The 22,834-nt window shown below is 35.8% G+C and overlaps 1 protein-coding gene across 1 annotated transcript; it reads right to left on the bottom strand.

The window, feature by feature from the left end:
* Positions 1–15: 15 nt before the first annotated feature.
* Positions 16–22,833, bottom strand: TYW5 (tRNA-yW synthesizing protein 5). The gene is made up of 8 exons (XM_043577417.1): positions 22,720–22,833; positions 17,879–18,033; positions 13,077–13,146; positions 10,170–10,214; positions 8,971–9,108; positions 6,674–6,761; positions 6,175–6,291; positions 16–3,852 (listed from the first exon to the last, which is right to left on the bottom strand). The coding sequence occupies exons 1-8, from the start codon at positions 22,795–22,797 to the stop codon at positions 3,596–3,598; spliced, it is 948 nt and encodes a 315-aa protein (XP_043433352.1). The 5' UTR covers positions 22,798–22,833; the 3' UTR covers positions 16–3,595.
* Between the last annotated feature and the right edge of the window lies 1 nt (position 22,834).

Consider the following 22,834-nt stretch of genomic DNA (forward strand, 5'->3'; position numbering starts at 1 on the left):
CAGTTGCTTAGGGTGGTCATTTTAGGATCCCATTTAATGGAGCTTTAAAAATAGAATACAACTTAGGCATACTTAAAACACCAAACACTCAGCATGTGTGCTTGCAACAAGACTGAGGTAACAGCAGGGATGTGTGAGTGACTGCCTGTGGACTGGCTCCTCACCACGTCTGGTCTCAGCCCTGGAGGAAGGAGTCCCAGCAGCACAGCTCTGACCCCACGCATACCTGCACTCCAGCTTCCTGCATTTTGCTTTCCTTCAACTTCTCAGGTTCAGCTTAGATGTCTGTTGGCAACTTCAGATAGGTGAGAGAAAAGCCTCCTTACCAAGATTCTTTCCAAATGTTCCCATAGCCGCTCTTCAAAAGGGTGGAAAGATACAAAATAAGCCTTGTTGAATTTATTTCCCTTTTTAAAACTGTAAGTGACAAGTTTTAAATCAATTACTGAATAAGTAGAATTCCAATGTAATTATGTGCCAAGACAAATACTGTTAGTGTTCGTGAAAAACTAATACAGTCTAACACATGTATTTAAAAAAGTTGTTTTGAAAGAATGATAGAGGGGCCAAAAAAAAAAGTCAAAATATACAACTGCAGATTCCAGTCTGCACACCTAAATTGTCTAACTTCTTCCCAAAGGCAATCACTATCACTGGTTTCTTGTATATTCCAGCAGAGATAATTCTATACATATACAAATATAAATGTTTACTTACAGCAAACCTTTGTTTTACACAAACGGCAGTATACTATATCCATAGTTTCCAACCTTTTTCTCATTTAATTACTCATTTAATTACCTTGAAAACTTTCTTGCCAGTACTACAATACCTCTGTCTCATTGTTTGACTGCATAGTATTCCATTTTCTCTTACACTCTGTTGTTTACTTGTTAGTCTTACTTTGTATTCCTTGTCTATGTGGTACAGTGAGTGGTACAGTGACAAGTTTTGCTGACAGAGAAGAAAAATTCCTTTGTGTATCAGGTCAAGCCCCCAAACTGTAGTCAAAGAATAACAAGAGATGTGCTGCACCTAAGGGAGAAAGCGTAGACAATTACTGACCTGGTCACCACAGCTGTAATTCCAGTTTCTGTCACAAGCCTGGACAATCACCTAGGCGATGTGGATTGATAAAATGATTTCTAAGATCCCTTTCAGCAATAAAGTTCTAAGATTTGGAATTCCTGAGACGTTGCAGCTAACACATACTGTTTAATATGTTATATATTAAAAATATCTCATTTGGTCTCAATCAGGTCAGCAAAAAAGATAAATGCAAAATTAAGACTCTACCATTAAAAAATATGACCAAGGAAATCATTTTAAAATTTCCCTAAGGGTTCACTTCTAGTTTTGTAGGCATTATAATTTAATACTGCCACAAGAGCCACCCCAAATCTCAAAGCTAGCACCAGCCATCACTGTCCCTGCCCTGGAATTATCTCTGTAATTTTGTAGCAACCGTATAAAGTACAAGTTTAAAGATGAGGAAAATAAGCTTCAGAAAGATTTAACTTGCCTAAGGTCATGCAGTGTGCTTCCCAAATAAACTATTAAAATGAATATTCATTGGGAAGATTATAATCTGTTTTACTTCCAAGTTTTCTACATGACTCTGGATATATACTTTGCACTGATTCTCTTTGTGTTGTTGTTTTTTTAAAGAGGCAAAATCCAGGAGGTTTATTAAAGAGCTGAGCATAAATACTGTTCAAACTAACAGAGGTTTGGTTTTTTTTTTTTTCTTCCCAAAGGAAAAGGAATCATTAAAGAATTTCTTTGCTTAATCTAAGAACTAAAGATAATTAAAAAAAAAAAAAAAAAACTAGTAATTAAATCAGGCTAATGTGACAATCGCTTTTATAACAGACCGTCTTTTTACTTTTGTTGACCTGAGTAACTTCAATATCTCTTCCCAAAGGCACCTAGGGAGTTCAGAATGATTTTTTATATACTTTTCCGTTATTTATCGTCATGTTTTTTATACCTGAAATTAATCAAACTCCAAACACAGGATATGAACAGACGAATTACTTTAACAGAAAATTATTTTGTCCATAATTAAAACGCACCAACTTGATGCACTCAGATTGCTTTAGATGAACACATTTGTGTTCAGTAAATATATCTGGTCTTTCTTCAATGAAATTGCAATATAATTACAAAGAATGGCACAGATCCACATACAATGGCTCATTGTCTTCAATGATGACAACATTATTGGGATCTCTCCTGTATTTGTTCTTAAAAAAAGAATTTTTCTCTTTAAAAAGAGGTGGAAAATCATTTAGTGGGGAAAACTAATTGGGCTGAGATTTAGCTGTAAGTATAAATTAAAACAGATTTGAACATTTTCTGACGTTGAATAACTGAAAAAAGGGGCAGATCTGACTTATATTGGGTGCCAAAAAACCCCAGGATCAGATTAAACTTTTTGGACAAATCACAAAACCAATAATCCAAATTACTATCATTTAATCCAGTTTTTCTCAATCCTGATTATACATCAAAACAACCTATGAGGTCTACCAGATACAGATACTATACCAAACCCTAAACATACCGAATAAAGTCTACAAAGTTGGTGCCTAGACAACTGTATGTTTTAAAAAGCTCAAAGGAAAAATGTAGCAGACATCGTTGGTTGCTCATCTTCTTTTCCTAACCTGAATCCTAATTTTAAAAATTATCCATGCTGTCCGCATGTATACCTCATGTACCTCAGAGGAAGAGGATTCTACTTATAAGCTCCAGGAGACCTAGTTGTTCTAAGGGTTATTCCATACCGTTTCCCAGTGACTGGCTCAGCGGTAGACAGGTCTAAGCCACTTTAGATCAATGAGACCCTGGAAAAGCTTTTGCATATTAAGAGAAGGCCCTTGGAATCCAGCCTGACTTCTCCACTGCATGTAAATGAAGAAGCACATGGCTCCAACTGCTATTGGCAATCATCCCGTGACCACGAGGGTAGCCAGCCTTAGGATGATGCCAATGCTGCATTTGAAAATGGGAGAAACAAACCTAGAGGTTCTTGGTGACACTACTGAATCACTGGATCAGAAATACTGAAGCTCGTTTATCAGTTGACTTCATGTATAATGATTCAGTATATTTTATTAAGTCATTTTATTTTTTTTAAGTTTGAGAGGGAGACAGCACACATACAGGGGAGAAGAACAGAGAGAGCACAAGCGGGGGAGAAGAATAGAGAGGGACAGAGCATTCCAAGCAGGCTCGCCACTGTCAGCATGGAGCCTGATATGGGGCTCGATCCCACAAACAGATCATGACCTGAGCCACTTAACCGATTGAGCCAACCAATGTATTTTATTAAGTCATTTTAAGTTGGATTTTTAATTATTTGCATCTGAAAGCTAGAGTGGTCCCACCCAGTACAACATTCTTTCAACCTACTGTATTAAATAGAAACCATATAAATACAAATTCATATTTAATCTATAAGTCTGAGATTGATTTATCTTTCCTATTTTAACAAAGAATCAATCTTTAAAAAATATTTTATGTTATACTTTTCTAATATTTGAGTTGAACTGTATTGCAAAGTTTATATTCATTGCATTCACTTCATTATTTACTCAAAGTTTTTACTATAGGCTTTATCTTGAATGTGTAAGACCATTCGCCGTGCATAGAAGTCCCTGTATTCCTCTGGTAATTCAGACAGTGTTTTTAAAGCTCTGTCCAGAATCTGTGCAGCTCTTGATGCTGCCGTAGGGTCTTTGTTTCCATAGGTATCCGTTTTATCATAGCATTCAGACGGAAGGTGCTTCCAAAAAACATTCACTCCCACTCCAAACTCTTCAGAGATTACGTTATGGAACCATAAAGCTAGAGAAAGTTTAAAAAAAAAAAAAAAACAACCAAGTTAAAAATAAAACCTAGAGTAAAAAAAAAAAAAAAAAAACACCAAAATGTCAGTGAAATATCACAAATTGCATATAGCCAATGTAAGAAATTCTTGTAACTAGATGCCTTCGTTAGCACACTCCCAGCTTTTAACAGAATCATTTTAACTTTTATGAACTGCCAACCAATTTAAAGTGTCAATAACACAACCCTACGCTTAAAACCTTTGGAAATAGCAATTTTCCCTTTTAACTTGAAAGACATAATAAAGTTGTATTTGTTTTGTAGTTCTGTAATTTGGGGCTATGTTTTGTGTTACTTGTTTACACTTCCTGAGTCCTACAACCACATCAAAAGTGTTTATTTTTTGTACACAGAACATTTCAATTATTTGAGGAGTATCTTTGACCTTTTCTGCCTCAGCACAGTACTTTTGTTCTCAAAGACTTCCTATTCAAGCTGTATATTTGGTTTTCTAACTTGCTTAAATTTGCATTCATTGTAGCCTCCTTAGTTTCATATTTCTAATTAAATTAATTATAATTTTCTTATATTTCTTTCAGCTCCTTTACAATATATAAAACTAAAGCACATATCTGGTGGTGGAGATGATGAGTAAACTTTGTCAAATGATGTAGCTAATTAATTTTTCACTTCCTCTAGAACATTTCTTTGTTTTCCATTGAGTCTAAACATTTTCAAACTTACAGGTGCTATAGGAATATGAAAGCAACATCACAATATAATAAAGATGAAATACTAGTCACATCAAAAAATGTTTAATCTTGTGAATGGGAGAAAGTAAGATTTACAAGATGCTAAATTTTACAAACAAACTCATTCTAAGAGTGCTCTAGGAAAAACAAAGCTTAAAATATTTTGATTTGCAAAACTAGTTTCAAACATGGATTTAATCTTAATTATTCTTTAAGAATCTTTTTGCCTTATTCAGTATAACAGGAAAAAAAAGCTAACCATTCTGTTAAATTTGAATGCAAAGATGGGGGTTTTGCTTTTATTTCAAAATATATGCAAATGTTCAGTATTTCTGGCTTTTTTTTTTTTTAACTTGTATATAGAATAAGGGAAAACTGCATAGCTCCTAACCATTGTCTAAAGATATAAAACCCCAAGATTTAAATAATGGCAATAGATTTAAAGACTAGTATGCTGGTTGTTTACAGAGAACATAAGAATAAATAAGTCAATGTATCAAATCAGTATTATGTTAAGGACATGGTAACAGGCCCCTTGGAGAATACAAAAATTACCAAAACATGGTTACTTATCCTCAAGCAGTGTATAATGTAGCCCCAAATGAAATCATCATATTAAAAAAAAATTTTTTTTAATGTTTGAGAGCGAGAGCAAGAGAGAGAGAGAGAGAAGGACAGAATATGAGTGGGGGGTGGGCAGAGAGAGGGAGACAGAATCTGAAGCAGGCTCCAGGCTCTGAACTGTCAGCACAGAGCTGGATGTGGGGCTTAAACTCAGGAACTGTGAGATTATGGCCTGAGCTGAAGTTGGACGCTTAACCGACTGAGCCACCCAACCGACTGAGCCACCCAGACACCCCTCATCATATTTTTACTAACACTTTTTTACTTAATTCTGTCCCTGAAAAAGAGGTATTAATGATTAAAAATATATTAAATATGGGAAATAGGACTATATAAACAGAATTTGTTAATGGACTCCTTTAATCTTAATTATGATTTTTTTATCTTCAGGTATTCACTTTTGAATAATAATTACAGATATTAATTACATCACTAACTACAACTAATGCCTATTTATTGTACAAAGAAATTAAGCGACACTAATTCAGACCTTAGAATATAATGCACAAAAAAGACATCATAGGTGTTAAGATTATAATAATTTGATACTTAATAAAATTTCTAATCTCCTTTGGCTTTGAGAATATATTTACCATTTCTTTGTAAATGCTTAAGTGACATAATTCTAAAATATATAAATATTTTAGAAATGAAGTGATTAAAAAGAACAAACTAATCTTTTCCCAGATAGAAATCTATTGCTTGATGTCATTAAATAATTAAGAGTATTATATTAATTAATAATATATTTATAGGTTGCCTTTGAAAAACAAGATTATTAATTTTATAAGAATTTGCTTAAGCATACTTTAAACACACATACACAGTTGTATATAAAAATCAACTTGTATAGGACAGAACATATAATAAATATACTTTTGTACTAAAAAAAATATCATATAATGGATGAGTGACAGAGTACAGAGTTTATAAACAGCAAATTAATGAGGTCTAGAAATCTTACCAGGAATGAATAATACATCTCCAGCTTTAAGGGAACATTCATACCTTCTAGCTTTGCAAAACAGTGGATATTTAGCTAAGTCTGGATTATCTATATTCAGTACTTCCGATTTAGTACCTGAAAAGTTGCAAAAAAGGATAATAAAGATTAAGCAAAGTTAGCATTTCTTAAAAGGTAATCGCAAATATAAACTTGAAAGTGTATTCTTTTCTGTACAATTATTTATTTTATCCACACTGTGAGAACAATTACTATTCTGAAACCTAAGCCAGTTTTCAGTGACCCACCCTTTATGACCATGGACATCCATGTAATATAATAAAGAAAATTTGAAAATTTCATTGTTCACACAGCCTATTACCTATATACACATGCACAGTGAACACAAATACATCATAATTAGGAAGAAGCCCTAAGATATTTTTCTATGAAAATAGAATTCTTAAAAAGAGAAACTGAATAGACCAGACCTTAGAAATATAAACTTAAAAAAAAGTACCTGATAAATATAGATACTGGGCATCTCGAGGACTGAATAGTACAACACGTTTTTTTCCTGTCACTTGTATCAAGAAGTTATCCATTACCTGAAGGCCAATAAGAACTTATGGATAAGCAATATCTAAAATTCAAATAAATAGAACCAGTGGTATTCCAAACAGTTAAATGTAAACCCTATCCTTTAGTAAGACTTGCCTCACATTATCTAAAACTCTTACAGTAATATTCTAATCTAACAAAGAAAACATTTGTATTCTAAATACAACTGTCCCTTTATTAGAGGTATTCCAGCAGCATTGCCTTAAAATGGTAAGGACTGGCAAGCCATTAGGAAATCTGAGGACTATTTGCCCTTGCCCCAGTATTCTGACAGAGAAGGTAGTTACATCTATTTGAGGCTCCCCTTGGTTAGTACTTATTTTACTTATTTGTCAGGGGATGCTGTGCAATGAACATTGGACAACAGATTGAAAAGCACTTAGAAAAATTAGGTGCTGGAAAAACACAAAGTATTGCTGTAATCAACCACTACTAAACTCTTATATAGCCAACCATAATTTAGTTACGGCATCCTGATTTCCAAATTATTTCTACCGGACTATAACTTGGCAAATGTTCTTTATGTACTTACTAATGGAGTAATCTTGATTTCTGCCTATGCAAGGATATACTTTGTTGGTACACATTGTGGAAAATGTTAAAAGGTGGAGATACATAATTCTTAGCCAAGGAATTAAAATATATACTAAGCAAGATATATTCATAATTATTTACATTTTGCTTCTACCTAAGCATTTCTCCTTTCACTAACCCTTTTCTTATGTAAACCTTAACTATATAACAAGCACTCCTTTGACTTATTTTTTTTTTTTTTCAACGTTTATTTATTTTTGGGACAGAGAGAGACAGAGCATGAACGGGGGAGGGGCAGAGAGAGAGGGACACACAGAATCGGAAACAGGCTCCAGGCTCTGAGCCATCAGCCCAGAGCCTGACGCGGGGCTCGAACTCCCGGACCGGGAGATCGTGACCTGGCTGAAGTCGGACGCTTAACCGAATGCGCCACCCAGGCGCCCCTCCTTTGACTTATTTTTAATTTAAGAAAAGATTTATCAAATTTCATTATAAATCCAGATAAAAGTGATACTAGTTAAAATTTAAAATAGTCACATAATACAATTAAAAATATATTTCAGTTACCATATCATTTTCTCACCATATCATTTATGTAAAACATTTAAAAACTAAGCTAAGAATTTGTCTACCTCATTTAATTAGAGTTATTATGTTACAATCCTCCCAAGAGATCCTCAGCTGAATTATAATACATTTATTATAGCTTGATTTAGAACTTGATTTAGAACAATATAGCTTGATTTAGAACTTAAAAAAATTTATTTTATCCTTATTTATTTTTAAAGTTTATTTATTCTGAGAGAGAAAGAGAGAAAGTGGACACATGAGTGAGAGCAGAGGGAGGGACAGAGAGAGAGGAGAGAGAATTCCAAGTAGGCTCTGCAGTGCCAGCGCAGAGCCCAACATGGGGCCAGAACCCACGAACCACGAGATCATGACCTGAGCCGAAACCAAGAGTCGGACGCTTAACAACTGAGCCACCAAGGCACCCCCAAAATTATTTTATGTTTAGAAACTTATTAGGTATTGCTTTAGCTTCCTAAATTTCTCCACCCAACAACAAACCATACACAATCCTACACTTTTAACGTGTAGGATTAATGTGTTTAAAATATTTATATGCATATATTTAAGCAAGTAAAATTATAATACCATGATATGATCAGGGACAATATTCTATACATCTTGCTGCTCAACCAATACAGTTGACATTTCACATTCTCAAGGGATATATAATCTAACATCTTCAGATATCCCCAAATTCTTACAACTGGAAATGGCTCTCCACAAACTTCTGCCTTTCTCTTGAAAAATAGTTCCACCTAGTCACATGTGTCATCTTCACATCCTCATATCATAACCTTATGACTTTTGCCATTTGTGCAACTTTCCCCCCTCATCTGGTGGCCATTTTTCACAAAAAAAAAAAAAAAAGCTGCACAAAACTTACATACACACAATATAACAAGACCACAGAGAAATGCAAATATGAGAAACTAGGCACCAACTTGCAGAGCACCTGTTTTCAAAGCTCATGTTTCAGCAAATTATATCTCCAAGATCTTTAGGGTAGTCTACAGAACGTTAAAACTGTAAATGTTATATCTATAAATGCGAAAGATTGACTATAGCTTCAGATTTCTCATTTACGTAGCATACATCATAGTGGGTCCAAAGTTGTAATCCTGGTGAGCTAATTCGAAAAACACTGGAAAAGAACTGCTCCTCTTTGAAAAATTTTGGAAACTTAATATCTCCTTCCAGTAAAGGAAACTGCTTTCTGATATCTGCAACATCCTGCATTGAGAGAAACATGGTAAAAAATTTTAATAATAAATGCAATATTGGTGTAATGCTTGTTTTACTTCAGTCTGCCATCAGAGCCCAAGATATCAAGGAGGAATGGGGCAAAAGTCTGTTCATTGCTTTAAAATACTAGTAGGTGACCACAGCCAACACATACTCTTTCAAATGAAGTAATAACAGACTGTGTAACAAGACTGCAGATTCAACAATATCAGTACTGTTAAGCTTTATATGCTTAATTAATAGAGAGGTTCTTCCTATTTAAACAACAATCATACAATTGCCATCTACTCCAACATTAAGTATTTAAAATCTATGAGTCAACAATTTGAACATTATCAACTATGTAAAACCTGTGGGCTTTACTAAGGGAGGAAACTAAAAGAAAGTAAAGAATGAAATGGGAAATAAAAGGAAAAACCAGAATCTTACTTGATCGTTTTATTTTTTAATTTTTTTAATGTTTATTTTTGAGAGAGAGTGAGCGAGAGCGAGCATAAGCAGGGGAAGGACAGAGAGCGAGGAAGACACAGGATCTGAAGCAGGCTCCAGGCTTCTGAGCTGTCAGCACAGAGCCCGATGTGGGGCTCGAACCCATGAACTATGAGATCATGACTTGAGCTTAAGTTGGATGCTTAACCGATTGAGCCACCCAAGCGCCCCTTACTTGATCATTTTAGGCAGCCATATTAATTTGACTCTGAATACATGTCAAAACTTATATAATGAATTATTCAGAATGTTTATAATTATTTTAGATTATATTTTATTAGTTGAATGGCCATCTGTAAAATATATTGTTGAAAGGATTTCTTAATTATATAGAGATTAGAGTAGATGACTTTAAACACTAAGATACTATGGTCCTGCCTAAGAACTAAGTAACCAACTTTTAATAATTTTATCTTATTCAAGGGCACAAATCATTGAGAAAAGAATGGAAAAAGATGAAACAAGTCATGTGTCAGGCACTAAGTATAAAACTACAGTGCCAATTAAAAATATATATCCATTTAGGTTTTAAGCATTTGTTTTACATTCAGAATTCTTACCTTTCTAGGGTCTTCCCCAAGTGACCGTAAGTAGTACTTCTCATCCTTAAATATGGCAAAGAAAAATAACATAAATGTTCACTTAAAAATACTAGAAAGTAAAGACAGAAGGAAATGAGTCTTAAAATCTAACCCAGTTAAGTTGTTTTCGAAACAGTTCTGTTTTCTTACCCTTTCTACTAATGCTCTCTGGTGGCCATATGAAGAAATAGCTTTATAGGCCGCTTATTAGAAGGACTAGATCCACAAAATGTTATATGAAATAAATTTGAAAGGCAACACATACCTACTATGTCTAAAACACAATGCTTAATTTATTTTTTAATGTTTATTTATTTTTGAGAGAGAGAGATAGAGCACGAGCAGGAAAGGGGCAGAGAGAGAGGGAAACACAGAATCCAAAGCAGGCTCCAGGCTCTGAGCGCTCAGCGCAGAAACCCACACAGGGCTCAAATTCACAGACCACAAGATCATGACCTGAGCCGAAACTGGAAGCTTAACTGATTGAGCCACCCAGGCGTCCCGACAATGCTTAGTTTAGATTTTATGCTCTAAATTACTTAGACTCTTAACAGTTTATAAGACTGAAAAGAATTCTCATTTGTATAACACACATGATCTCAACGTATTGTGGAAGCTAACAACAAACTTCTTCATGTAATGCAAATGTAGAATAGGAGATAAATATAACAATTTATATTTTCAGTAATAAATATTTTAAAAATCCGGAACACTGCATTTTCTCAAGGTAAGCCTTATAACTGATCATATAAATTCTCAAGCCAAATCCTTTAGAGTCAGCTCATGTATGAATTAGAAATACGTCACATCAGAGTAGTAAATTTATGTTGATACTTTAAAAAACTGTCAACTACCCTTCACTGAGTAGCTAGAGTAGAGAAGTGTTTGAATTATAAAACACTACTGTTGCTTGCATTTCCTCTAAAAATTAAAGAACTGAGATACTGGGTCAATTCAGGGGCAATCCAACTCAGGAATTCTGCCTCTTTTATACCTACACCTTACCATCATAACACAAAATTCAAAATCTACATTATTTATCTTAACAACATATTATAAATCTAGGACCAAAAATTTAACTCAGGTCTCAGATCCAGTGTTTTCAATTTTTTTTTTAACATTTATTAATTTTTGAAAGATAGAGAGAGACAGGGTGTGAATGGGGGAGGAGCAGAGAGAGAGGGAGACACAGAATCCAAAGCAGGCTCCAGGCTTCAAGCTGTCAGTACAGAGCCCGCCGCGGGGCCCAAACTCACGGACCGTGAGATCATAACCCGAGCCGAAGTCGGCCGCCCAACCGACTGAGCCACTCAGGCGCCCCTCAGATCCAGTGTTTTTATGTTTTTAACTAGCGTCATATAATTTCTATAAATTTCTTACTGGGTAAATAGGTTTCAAAGTATGGTTTTCGGAATTCTAAGTTTTCTGTCCGTTCTAATATTTCAGGATTGAAAAAAATAAATTCAGCCTTTCAAGGTCACGCTCTTGTCGGGGTAGCCCCAACCACTGACTGAGCAAGATGGAAAAGGACTAGATAGACACTGTCACCCACCCACACAGGACTCCTCTAACAGGCAGTCTTTGCTGAGGAGTTCCACCTTGAGCTGGCAGAGATGCTGTCTTCCCCCACCTAACCCTCCCCTTTCTTTTCAGAAGTATTACTCCCCAATAAACTTTTTTGCACTCCTAAGCCCATCTGTGCACCTGCTTCCTGGAGGACTGAGTTGATAGTCTATATTCATCTTACACCTAAAAATTATGGATTTATGTCTAAAAATTATGGAAAGTTGTAAATAAGATGAATATATACTGTTAGTTCAGGTAAAGCTAATGGATTCAGTTTTAGTAGACAATCTAATCATATCATAGAATCACAGCCCTGCAGAGTATGGAGGGATCCTGGTGATAATCTAGTGTAACCACTACCTGCTGAAACAACTGTGAACAGGCAGCACCCATCACAACCAAACTGGCCACCAGCCCAGCTGGCTCAAATGCAGACAACAGCTTTATTCAAAACTTAACAAGCAGTTTATTTTTAAAATGTGCTTTAGAGATAACAGTGAATTTGTTAAAAATGTATTTCTATATAAGCCGCAATGTCTTATCTCAAGATATTTAAATTGAATTATTTAAAACTGGATTATAATGTAAATAAGTAGAATTCTTCTGCATTTAATCCTGAACAAATGTTACAGCAAATACAACAGCAATCACATTGATAATAACTAACAATAATAAAATATAGAAACAGTCTAACAGTCAATAAGATACGAAAATAAAGTTCTCTTTTAGCATTTGGACTTTGCATATCAGACCAAACCATTTTTCTTAAAGCATTTTTTTTTTTTTTTTAGTTTGTTTATTTTGAGAGAGAGAGCATGAGTGGGTGAGGGGCAGAGACGGGGAGAGAGATTCCCAAGCAGGCTCCATACTGTCAGCATGGAGCCTGATGTGGGGCTTGAACTCACAAACCGTGAGATCATAACCTGAGCTGAAGTCAGACACTTAACTGACTGAGCCACCTAGGTGCCCACACACCAAAGCATCTTCTAAGAAAGTATTATTAATAGCTAACATTTAGTGAGTAGTTTCTACATGTCAGGCATTGATTTTATTTAGTTAACTATCACAAAAACTTTATCAAATAGGTACTATTATTGTTCCTGTTTTATAGATGTATATCAAAGCACAGAAAAATAACATGGCCAAGGTTTGAGATCTAATAAATAGCAAAACTAGATCTATGGCATATACAACCAAACCTTAAAAACAGCTATCAGAGAAGGCGACAACTCTGGTATATCTAATGTTCTTGTACAAGAAAATCCACCTAGTATACAGATATTAATGCTTTCTAAAGAAAATAATGTTCAAAGCAGTTACCTCTGAAATAAAGAATTCTTCATGCTTTTCTTCAGCTGCCCTTTGAACCAACTTATCAAAAGGTAAAGTTCTGAAATAAACACAAAAGAAGCCTTAGACTTAATAAATCAAAAGGTAAAGTTCTGAAATGAACAAAAAAGTAGCCTTAGACTTAATAATAAATCAACCAGTAATATTCTATAGGTATATATATAGGTTTGTTGGAGTTGTATGATCTTCTGTTTTACAGTATCCATAATTTTTATTATATCTATTATGTGCAATTTTTCAAAATTCATTTAACAGTGTGCTTATTTGACCTAGATTGTCTAAAATTTTGATTTCAAACATTAAAGGTTTTTAAATCTATGGTGCAAATGAATCATTCTAATGTCAATATCCTCCTATTCCAAGTTACTGTTAGCAAAATGTGTCTGTGGTATCTGGTTATCTCTCCATATACACAAACTTTCAAACTTGCTACTTATTTTCAAGTGTCATGGCAAAACAAGTCTTGTGACTGACAAATGGAACAAACTCCTAGTGCTACTTTGGAAGAGATAGTAAGCGAATGGTCCAGTGAAGATCAAGTCCTTCCCTCTCTCACTGATCTTCCTGCCTTTAGGCACTACCACAGAAAACAGAGGCCCATAACACTGCTCTCAGTCTCCTTCACTACTATGTCATTTAAAAAAAAAAAATTTTTTAGTGTTTATTTATTTTTGAGAGGGAGAGAGAGACAGAGCATGAATGGTGGAGGGGCAGAGAGAGAGAGAGAGAGAGAGAGAGAGAGAGAGAAAATCCAAAGCAGGCTCCAGGCTCCGAGCTGTCAGTACAGAGCCCAACGCGGGGCTTGAACCCATGATCCATGAGATCACGACCTAAGCCAAAGTCAGATGCTCAACTGACTGAGCCACCCAGGCGCCCCACCACCACTCTGTCATTTTAAAGATCCTGAGGTGGGGCGCCTGGGTGGCTCAGTCAGTTGAGCATCTGACTTCAGCTTAGGTCATGATTTCATAGCTTGTGAGTTCGAGCCCATGTCGGGCTCTGTGCTGACAGCTCAGAGCCTGCAGCCTGATTCAGATTCTGTGCCTCCCTCTCTCTCTGCCCCAACCCATTTGCATTCTGTGTCTGTCTCCCTCAAAAATAAATAAACATTAAAAAAAATTTTTTTAAGATCCTGAGGAATACCTCAAGAAGAATTCAGTGAAGTGACCAAATTTTATTCTTCTTCAATATTTCTGTTTAAATGGCTATCTCCTTCCACCCTTATAAACAGAGATGAACATCACAGAAGCAGTTTGTTTCCTTTTGTCTTACTCTTGAGCCTGGAAGGCTACCATTTCTCTGGGTCCCATCCTATCTATTCAACATTCTAGAATCAAAAGTACTGACCCCCACATGAAGATGACAACAGTAACATCAAGAAAATGAAGTCTTCAAAAGCATCTGGGTCAAAAGCCTCTCTTCCACCCCTCCACTGCACTCCAACCTCCAAAAGTCCAATTAAGAGTTGTAATCTTTTCATTCTTCCTACCTAATATCTTCCTACTTAAATGTGTACTGAGGAGGTGGGGACAAAGGGTTAGCAAAAACCCTTTCTCCTTCTCTATAAGAAGATGACCTTGGGCCTACCTTCTCCTAGCAATGTTTTCATAAAAACTTACTGATTTAAGATAAATGTGGAATGTTAGCTGTGATATCAGGTAACATTGTGTATTGTAAAAATGACCCTTGATTGATAAACTATGTCTGAACTAAAAGGCTTATGAGTGGACTGTAAATATTTGTTAAGAAGCAAAAGATTTGGCTTCCCTGTGTGCAGTGTAACTCTTGTAACTGAGTTTGTCCCTTGGTGGAACCTAGAAGCTAAATTCACGGGGCCATTTCATGTCACTGGTTTCTGTGGATTCTGTGGCTTGACTAAACTAAGGTGTTTCTGTACCCACCTATATAGTCTTGTTCCCTTACAACTAAGCTGTCACTTGGTGAGCCAAAAAATGGCTACTGTATTGGAATAAAGACTCCCACTGATCCTATACTGCTAGAATGTGGTTTCCCGCCTTGTATCCTTTTGTAAAGCTAAGTGAATCTGATGCCAGATTACGAACTAGTGAGTCCTGTGGCTATGAATGTCAGTCTGAACTTGAGGACATTGCTGATAATTATGTACAAGAGTGAGCACTGCCAAGAGAGAAGAAAGGAGTCTGCCATTTGCTCAGACCAATTTCCTACTACAGTTTCTGGCTATTATATCAACAAATTTACTTGGAATCCCCCTATGCAATGTTTTCCTCTCTGACCTCATCACATACCCTTATTCCTACTAAAGCATCTTTGAAGAGTTTGGGGAAAATGCAGAAGCTTCTCTGGTCCAGAGCTACCCCTGTCATTGGCACAGTAGCCCAGGCTTATCTTTTTACTAGGAAAACTCAGAAGGGTTTTAAGACCTGCACGAGAACAGGGCAAGGAAGAAAAGCAGAACTTGGGTGCTATCAGCAATCTTTTCCCTCATGTAGTGGTGCCTGTCAGAGCGTCTATGTAAGCAAAGCTGAGACAGGGGGAAATGAGGTATGAATTAGGAAGTTCCTTGGTCTAGAGATTTTATCTATCTTATGCATGTTTCAAAAAAAAGGACACCTGCTATTTAAATTCCATTTGTCTGGACTGGTAGACAGACCAGTAAGGGAGATAGTATCAAAGAGGGGTTAGTCTCATGGGCTCTGTGGAGTCAGGCAAATTTGGGTATAGATTTGGTTCATTATTTCAAGGTATATGATCTTGGGTAAGTTACTTAATGTTTTTAAGCCTCTGTTTTCTCAACTGTGTAATCATAAACAACAACAACAAACAACAAAAACTACCTCACAGACAGTTTCCAAATTAAATGACTAATATAATCTAGGATGCTTGGCACAGCACCTCATATATATAGTAAGTGCTCAGGAAAGGACAGATGGTAGGGTGAACAACAATGATAATGTACCCATTAGCAGCATGAAAGTAGTTACCAACATTTTAAAAAAGAAAAAGAAATCTTCACTGTCCTGGTCCCCATTTGCAAAGGCTGCTTTGCAAAATCAAGATCAGGATTAATAAAAGTATAAGTAAGAGCAGGATGATGACAGGAATTAGATGACGTGATAAACAGAAGCAGTTAAATAAAGCTTATGTAAGAGTCAGACTTATTTATTTTTTTGAACGCCCAGAAAAATACCAACAATATTCTTTCACCACACAAGACTCTCCTCATACTACCCTGATTCTAGAGGAACAATGAAAGGCACCAAGAAGGAAGAAGTAAAAGCTAAGACTTGGGAATGTATTGTTTTTCAAATATTTAATAAGCAGAAATGCAACCTTAAACTGAAGTGGTAACAATGATACATGTGTGTAGGATTTCTTACTTTCTAGACTCCTTTTGACCTAGATGCCTCCCTTCTTTCCTACTCCCTGGTTGGTAAATGCCAAAAATGACTGCATCTATTTTTTTCTTGCACTAAGAAAATAATCTTGCAACTCTTTAGTAGTTCTAGTGAAAGGCTTGGAGAAAGCTGGGATAAGAACTATTACATAATGTATGTGCTTCAAAACAAGTTTTGAAAAGTTTATGGAACATGACAAAACATCAAAGCAATTCAAGATGAAGTTTCAATGCCCATTTGTTATGGTTTTGGACTCTCTGGAAAATAAACATCATTAATTGCTGGCTTAAAAATGTTCATCATTCCAGCACTTTCTTCCACTTTTCTGGTTTAATAAAAAATGAAAAGTTCTTGCGCTTATTAAAACTTATGGCAATTAAATTCAATTCATGGCCTACTAAACACCAAAACTATAATGGTGAATATTCAAAGGCTCAAAAACTAAGAAATACTTTGGCAAGCTGCTATATGAGCTTGGATATTTCTAATGATAAAGGAATGGCTCTGGACATTAGAAGCTCTGTTTAACTCATCTCTAAACTCTGGAAGGAACAGTGAGAACCACCTTTCTTTAAAAATCAGTCTTTTGTGAACTACATGGTTTTTCAACTGAATTTGCTGGAAACTGCATGTGCACAGAATATAAAAATTTGTTTTTTTTTTAAACATTTTTAATGAAACTTATGGGAATAAATAGCATATTAAATCTGTAAGATTATAGCATTTAAAACATTGAAGTTTGGACATTCAGCAGCTTTTAACTATCTTACTTACTTTTAAGACATCTCAAGCATAAAATGATAAACACAAGGGAAATTAAAAGCATCTAAGGTTATTGTGTCAGAAAAGAAAATTATGATTTTTTAAGTTATCCAAGTTGATGAAAACCTATAGCAAACATAGCAACTACCTGACCTATATTTCTGGAGGGAGCAGAAAAAAGAAAACATGGGCTTATGCTTTTCTAACAATGAAGAATTAGAAAATCTTTTAAAAATAAGGGCATTAAAAATCAAGCTAGGTTATGAAGGGAAACTTTAGAATCCATTACTCTAGATAACAATTACTAATGAGGTAGGATCAATTAATTAATGAAGCACTGAATGACTACAGCAGACCCAATTTGGGGGTTAATCTAACTCAAGTTATAGAAATCTGGTTCCTTCCAGAGTTCCAGAAGGTAGCAGGCATATACCCTATTTAAAAAATGGTCTTTGAAAATGTCTCTATATAATTATGTAAATTTAGAATTTAAAAATTAGTAAGCTATTCCATGACTGTATCAAACTAGCCAAAAGATGAAATGCAGTATGGTCCTTGTATAATAATACAAAACCATTTTATAAAGGTTTAAAAGCTATTTGTAATCCCAGAGTAAGCCTCAGAAGAAAATACCTATATACAAAGTTCTTACTAATGAAGTCCATCTGGGCAACTGCAGCAACATGAATCTTTACTTCTTTTTTCCCTCCAACTTGGCTCAGGTAATCCACTGTCCATTTGCTTGTACATGCCCCCAAATCGATTCCTTCCAACACTAGAGGTTTTCTCTGTAAGTGGCAAAAACATACAACAAAAAATTAGGGAAAATGAATAATATATGAGGAGTTATATTTGGCAATACAGGGACAAAAACAGTAAGAAATGATTCTTGATCCTAAAATGCTCAGACTCAGACCTTTTGACAATTCATGCTGTAACTGAAACAGGAAGAGCAACAATGTAATACACTTAGAACAAAATTTAACATTAGGAAAACAAACCAAACAAAACAGCAGTGCCATCACTAGCTAGGAACAACAAATCTGAACATTACTTACAGCATTTTCACAAGTGCTATTTATAACAAAAATATAAATAATTAAAATGTGTACAGTCAATATTGTTTGTAACTTTTTATTTTGATACTATTTCAAACTTGTGAAAAAGTTGCAAGAACATTACAAAGAACTCCCATATCCTCTTTACTCTGATTCACCAATTGTTAATTTAACATTTTGCCCCATTTACTTCACCATTTGCTCTCATGTTCACTATGTGTATAGAGAGGAACATATTATTAAAAATAAATTAACTTCAAGGTAAGTTGCTGACATCACACTTCTTTATCTCCAAAAACATGAGTATAGTTTCTGAGAACAAAGACGTTTTCTTACATAGCCACAGAATAATTATCAAAATTAGATTTAACACTGATAAAAATACTACTACTTTACAATCCATATCCAATTTGCTAATTGTCCTATTATCTCTTATAGCTTTTTTTTTTTTTTTTTTTTTTTTTTTTGTCTATTTCTGAAATCCCACATTGCATTTAGTTGCCATGTCTCTTTTAATCTGGAACAGTTCCTCAGCCTTTTTCTTCCATTACCTTGACATTTTTGAAAAGTACAGGCCAATTATTTTGTAGGATGCCCTTCTATTTCAGTTTATCTCATGTTCCTCCGTGATTAGATTCAGGTCATACATTTTTGGAAGAAATGTACCACAGAAGCAATGCTGTGTCTTCCTCAGTGCAACACATCAGGTAGCACATATTTTGCTCTATTATTTGTCATGTTAATTTTGAGCAACTGGTAATTCCTGCCTGAATCAAGTATTACTATGATGAATGCAAAAATCATGATTTTTAAAAAATTTCATCATTTTCTACATTAGGTAGCATTCTAATGTCAAAATGAGCTCTAACATCTCCATTTATTTATTTTATTCACTTGGTTTAATCTACTGATTTAATTTGATGCTTGAAATATCTCACATTTGGCCAGTAGGATCCAATCAAGCTGGCTCTTGTGAATTTTTACCTGAACACATCCTTTCTTTATAGCAAAAAACCACAATCCAGAATCCTTTTATACTTTTTCTGTCCCAGCCCTACAGTCATTTCATATTTAGAAACCATGATCTTGGTATTAGGTGTGCTCATTGCTATTGGGGTGTCATTACTTCTAGGCCTTCTCAGTGGACAGAGCTAAGAAATGTGTGAAAGTCTGTGTATATTCATTTCTCCTTTTCCCAAAGACACACACATAATCACACATAGCCCACATATGTATATACCTATATCCTTATTTCTCTCTCTCCAAGCATACATATACACTATATACACATATGCACTTAATAGATGTATGTATGAACTAAAATACCACCAATACCGAACTTACACAAGGTTCATTTTAAATTTCATTGTTTATATATTTGTAACTCTCTTCTGTTAACAGTGAGAAACCTTGTTGCTATCATCTTCAATGTTTAATCAATTGCATAGTCCCAGAATTCACAATAAATACTTTCGCGATTGCTAAGTCATATCACTGTAAAAAGCAAGTCTATTAACTAGACTTCAGTATTTGTTTACAGTTCTTTTTGTCTTTAGACTGAAGACATACCAAGTACTGTGCTCAAAAGTGATTTGGGTTACTTATCTCCCTCTCCCTTACTTAAGTTCACTTGTTATTTTTTTAAATTCTACATTAGAGTTTCGGTTTTTTTAATCACTACTCACCATTAATTTTATTATCAGTATTACTTTAGAATGTAAAACATTAATGTGATCCCCAGAGTCAAAACTATGCGAAGAGGTCATCCCATCCATATTCTTCCACTTCCTGCTCACTCATCCCTTATAGATAACCAGTCTCATTTTTGTCTTATCGTTCCTGGTTTTGTTTGTTTGTTTGGCAGAGAACAGAAACACATATACTTCCTTATTTCCCCTTCTTTTTTACAAAAAAAAAAAAAAAAGTGGCATGTTTTGTGAGGTTTTTTTTTGGTAATTTGATTTTTTTTTTTAATTTAAAAATATATCCTGGAAATCGCTGCTATCAGTTCAGATTATCTCCCTCATTCTTTTTTACTGCTTTGTACACCATAATGTAAATGAACAATTTAACCAATCACTCTCCTGTGCATAGTATTTTTAGATTATTTGCAATAATCCCCAAAGTAAACTCCTCAAAGAGGGATTGCTGAGTTATAAAGTAAACACACATAGTTTTGTTAGATATGCCAAATTCCTCTCCACAAGGGTTGTACCACTTGGCATAAAGTGTGAGAGTTCCAGTTCCTTCACAGCCTCACCAAGAGTATTATTAAAGCCATAGATAAGAAATGGTGTATCAGTGTAGCTTTAAGTTCTCTTATGAGTAAAGTTGAACATCTTTTCATGTGTAGAGGCTATTTTTTATCTTTTTTTTTTTTTTTTTTTTTTTGGTCAACTGCTCACATTTTATCAGATTTTTGGCCTTTCACACCCCACCCCTTTAATTTTTAGAAGTTCTTTATATACATGGCCTTTTCTGCCCTTTTATGAAACATGTTGCAAATACTTTCTTCCCCAGCTTGTATTTTATGTATTCAAATTTTAATCTGTTACCACACCTGAATTTTCAGTCACAGTTAGACTGTCCACTGACCTAGATTATGGAGGAATTTATCCATGTTTTCTTCTAACACCATGTAGTTTAATTTTTCTACATTTATGTCTCTGATCCATTTAGAGATTTGATTATTCTTGTGTATGATGTCAGATATAAATCTAATTTTATCATTTTTTAAAATGACTAGCTGCCCCCGCATCACTTATTTAAAAGTTCCTTTTCCCCAGTGATTTTTTAAATATTTTTTTAACGTTTTATTTATTTTTGAGACAGGGAGAGACAGAGCATGAACAGGGGAGGGTCAGAGAGAGGGAGACACAGAATCTGAAACAGGCTCCAGGCTCTGAGCTGTCAGCACAGAGCCCGACGCGGGTCTCGAACTCACGGACCGCGAGATCATGACCTGAGCCGAAGTCGGCCGCTTAACGGACTGAGCCACCCAGGCGCCCCTGCCCCAGTGATTTTTAACACATCATGGTCATCACATACTAAATGCCCATATGAATGGAAACTTATTTCTAGATGTACACCTCCAGACTTTCTATTCTGTTTCTCTGGTCTATCTATTCATGCACCTATATCACACTGTTAATTATTAAAACATGTTAATCTGAGGACTATGCCCCCTCATCGATTTTCTTTAGTGTTTCCAAGTAGAAAGGTCTTGTTTCACAGTTTTATTAGTTTCTACTTTATTACATCGTGGCCAGGGTGTTGTTTGCAATATTCCACTTTAGGAAACTTAAGTATGTCCACTTTGTGACATATTATATGTATCTTGTCTGTAAAGATTACGTTACAAAATACTCTTTGCCATGCATCTTAGAAAGCATTTTCACATACATTGTTTCTCCACAATCGTGCCCTACAAGCATCTTATGCGAGCACATCCTGAGGTGGGAGTAGGGAGGGCAACAACCCATCCAGCACTAGACCCACAAATAAATGAAGGCTTAGATCTTCGCTCTAGATTGCTAACTCCTAAAAGCAAACAAACAAACAAACAAACAAGCAAACAAGCAAAAAACTTCGTTCCTGACTTTTTTCATACTGAGAACTGTAGGTCTGTGACCACCCTTCTAAATATCAAGTAAAATTGCTGAGGGAGAGTTCTACCATAAGCATACTAACTGTAAGCTTGTGGATTATATTTTTTCTTTTAAGTACCTGCTGGACTCTTTAGTCTGTTCTGAAGCCTGGATTCCCTTACAAAGCACCGCGAGTCAAAACACTTCTCTTTAATATTATCCTCTTGAGTATTCTCTTAAGGAACTGAGGTTCGAATTACACATATAAGAGGTTCCAACGTCTCAACTGGAATTCAGGTTAGTTAGAACCCAAGACCAGGGGAAGTCAGTTTCCCGAGGGATTCCCATCGCTTTCCCTTTTGGCTCGATGCAGTGAAAAATTGCTCTTCTGAACCCAGTCAGTGGAGTAGACTAACACGCGCCTTTCACGCAACCAGTGGGGCGACGAAACCTCTAAACTTTAAGAAACCCAACGCAACTCCCTTCGTTGCCATGGTAACGGAGGAAGACAAAATAATAGAGTCCTTCCAGAGCCACCCTTCGCAGCGAGCAGCGCTTATTAGGCAAGCTATTTCTCGCACTCCTGGCTCCGCTGTCACCCTGCTCCCCGAAAACGTGGCGCTGTTCTCCCTGGAAAACTTGACAGATGATCCATTCGACATTCCCCATGTGCTCTCTCGACCCTGGCCACAGAGCCAACAAGCCATCTTCAGCCGCCTGCCGCCTCCTCCCCATACCCTGGGTCTCCAGAAACCAGTTCGGAGCCGCCCGAGTGGCAGGGACAGGTATTCCCTGGCTCCCTGCGGTTCGGCCTGCCCGAGGGCCTCACCTGCGGGTAGAGCTGCTGCGTGAACTGTTCCTGCGAAACGCCCTCCAGCCGGGCTACCGGGATGCTTTGCCAGGCCATGGTCGCTCACGCCTGTCCCGCTCGAGTCCCAGGAACC

This window comes from Prionailurus bengalensis, chromosome C1, assembly GCF_016509475.1.
Source record: "Prionailurus bengalensis isolate Pbe53 chromosome C1, Fcat_Pben_1.1_paternal_pri, whole genome shotgun sequence".
NCBI classification, from domain to species: domain Eukaryota; kingdom Metazoa; phylum Chordata; class Mammalia; order Carnivora; family Felidae; genus Prionailurus; species Prionailurus bengalensis.

Coding starts and splice junctions, on each gene's coding strand:
- TYW5 (XM_043577417.1), bottom strand. CDS start 22,797: ATGGCCTGGCAAAGCATCCCGGTAGCCCGGCTGGAGGGCGTTTCGCAG. Junction 10,215..13,076: donor AAGAATTCTTTATTTCAGAG/GTAACTGCTTTG, acceptor GCCATATTTAAG/GATGAGAAGTACTACTTACG. Junction 6,292..6,673: donor CCAGTATCTATATTTATCAG/GTACTTTTTTTT, acceptor GCAACTTTTCAG/GTACTAAATCGGAAGTACTG.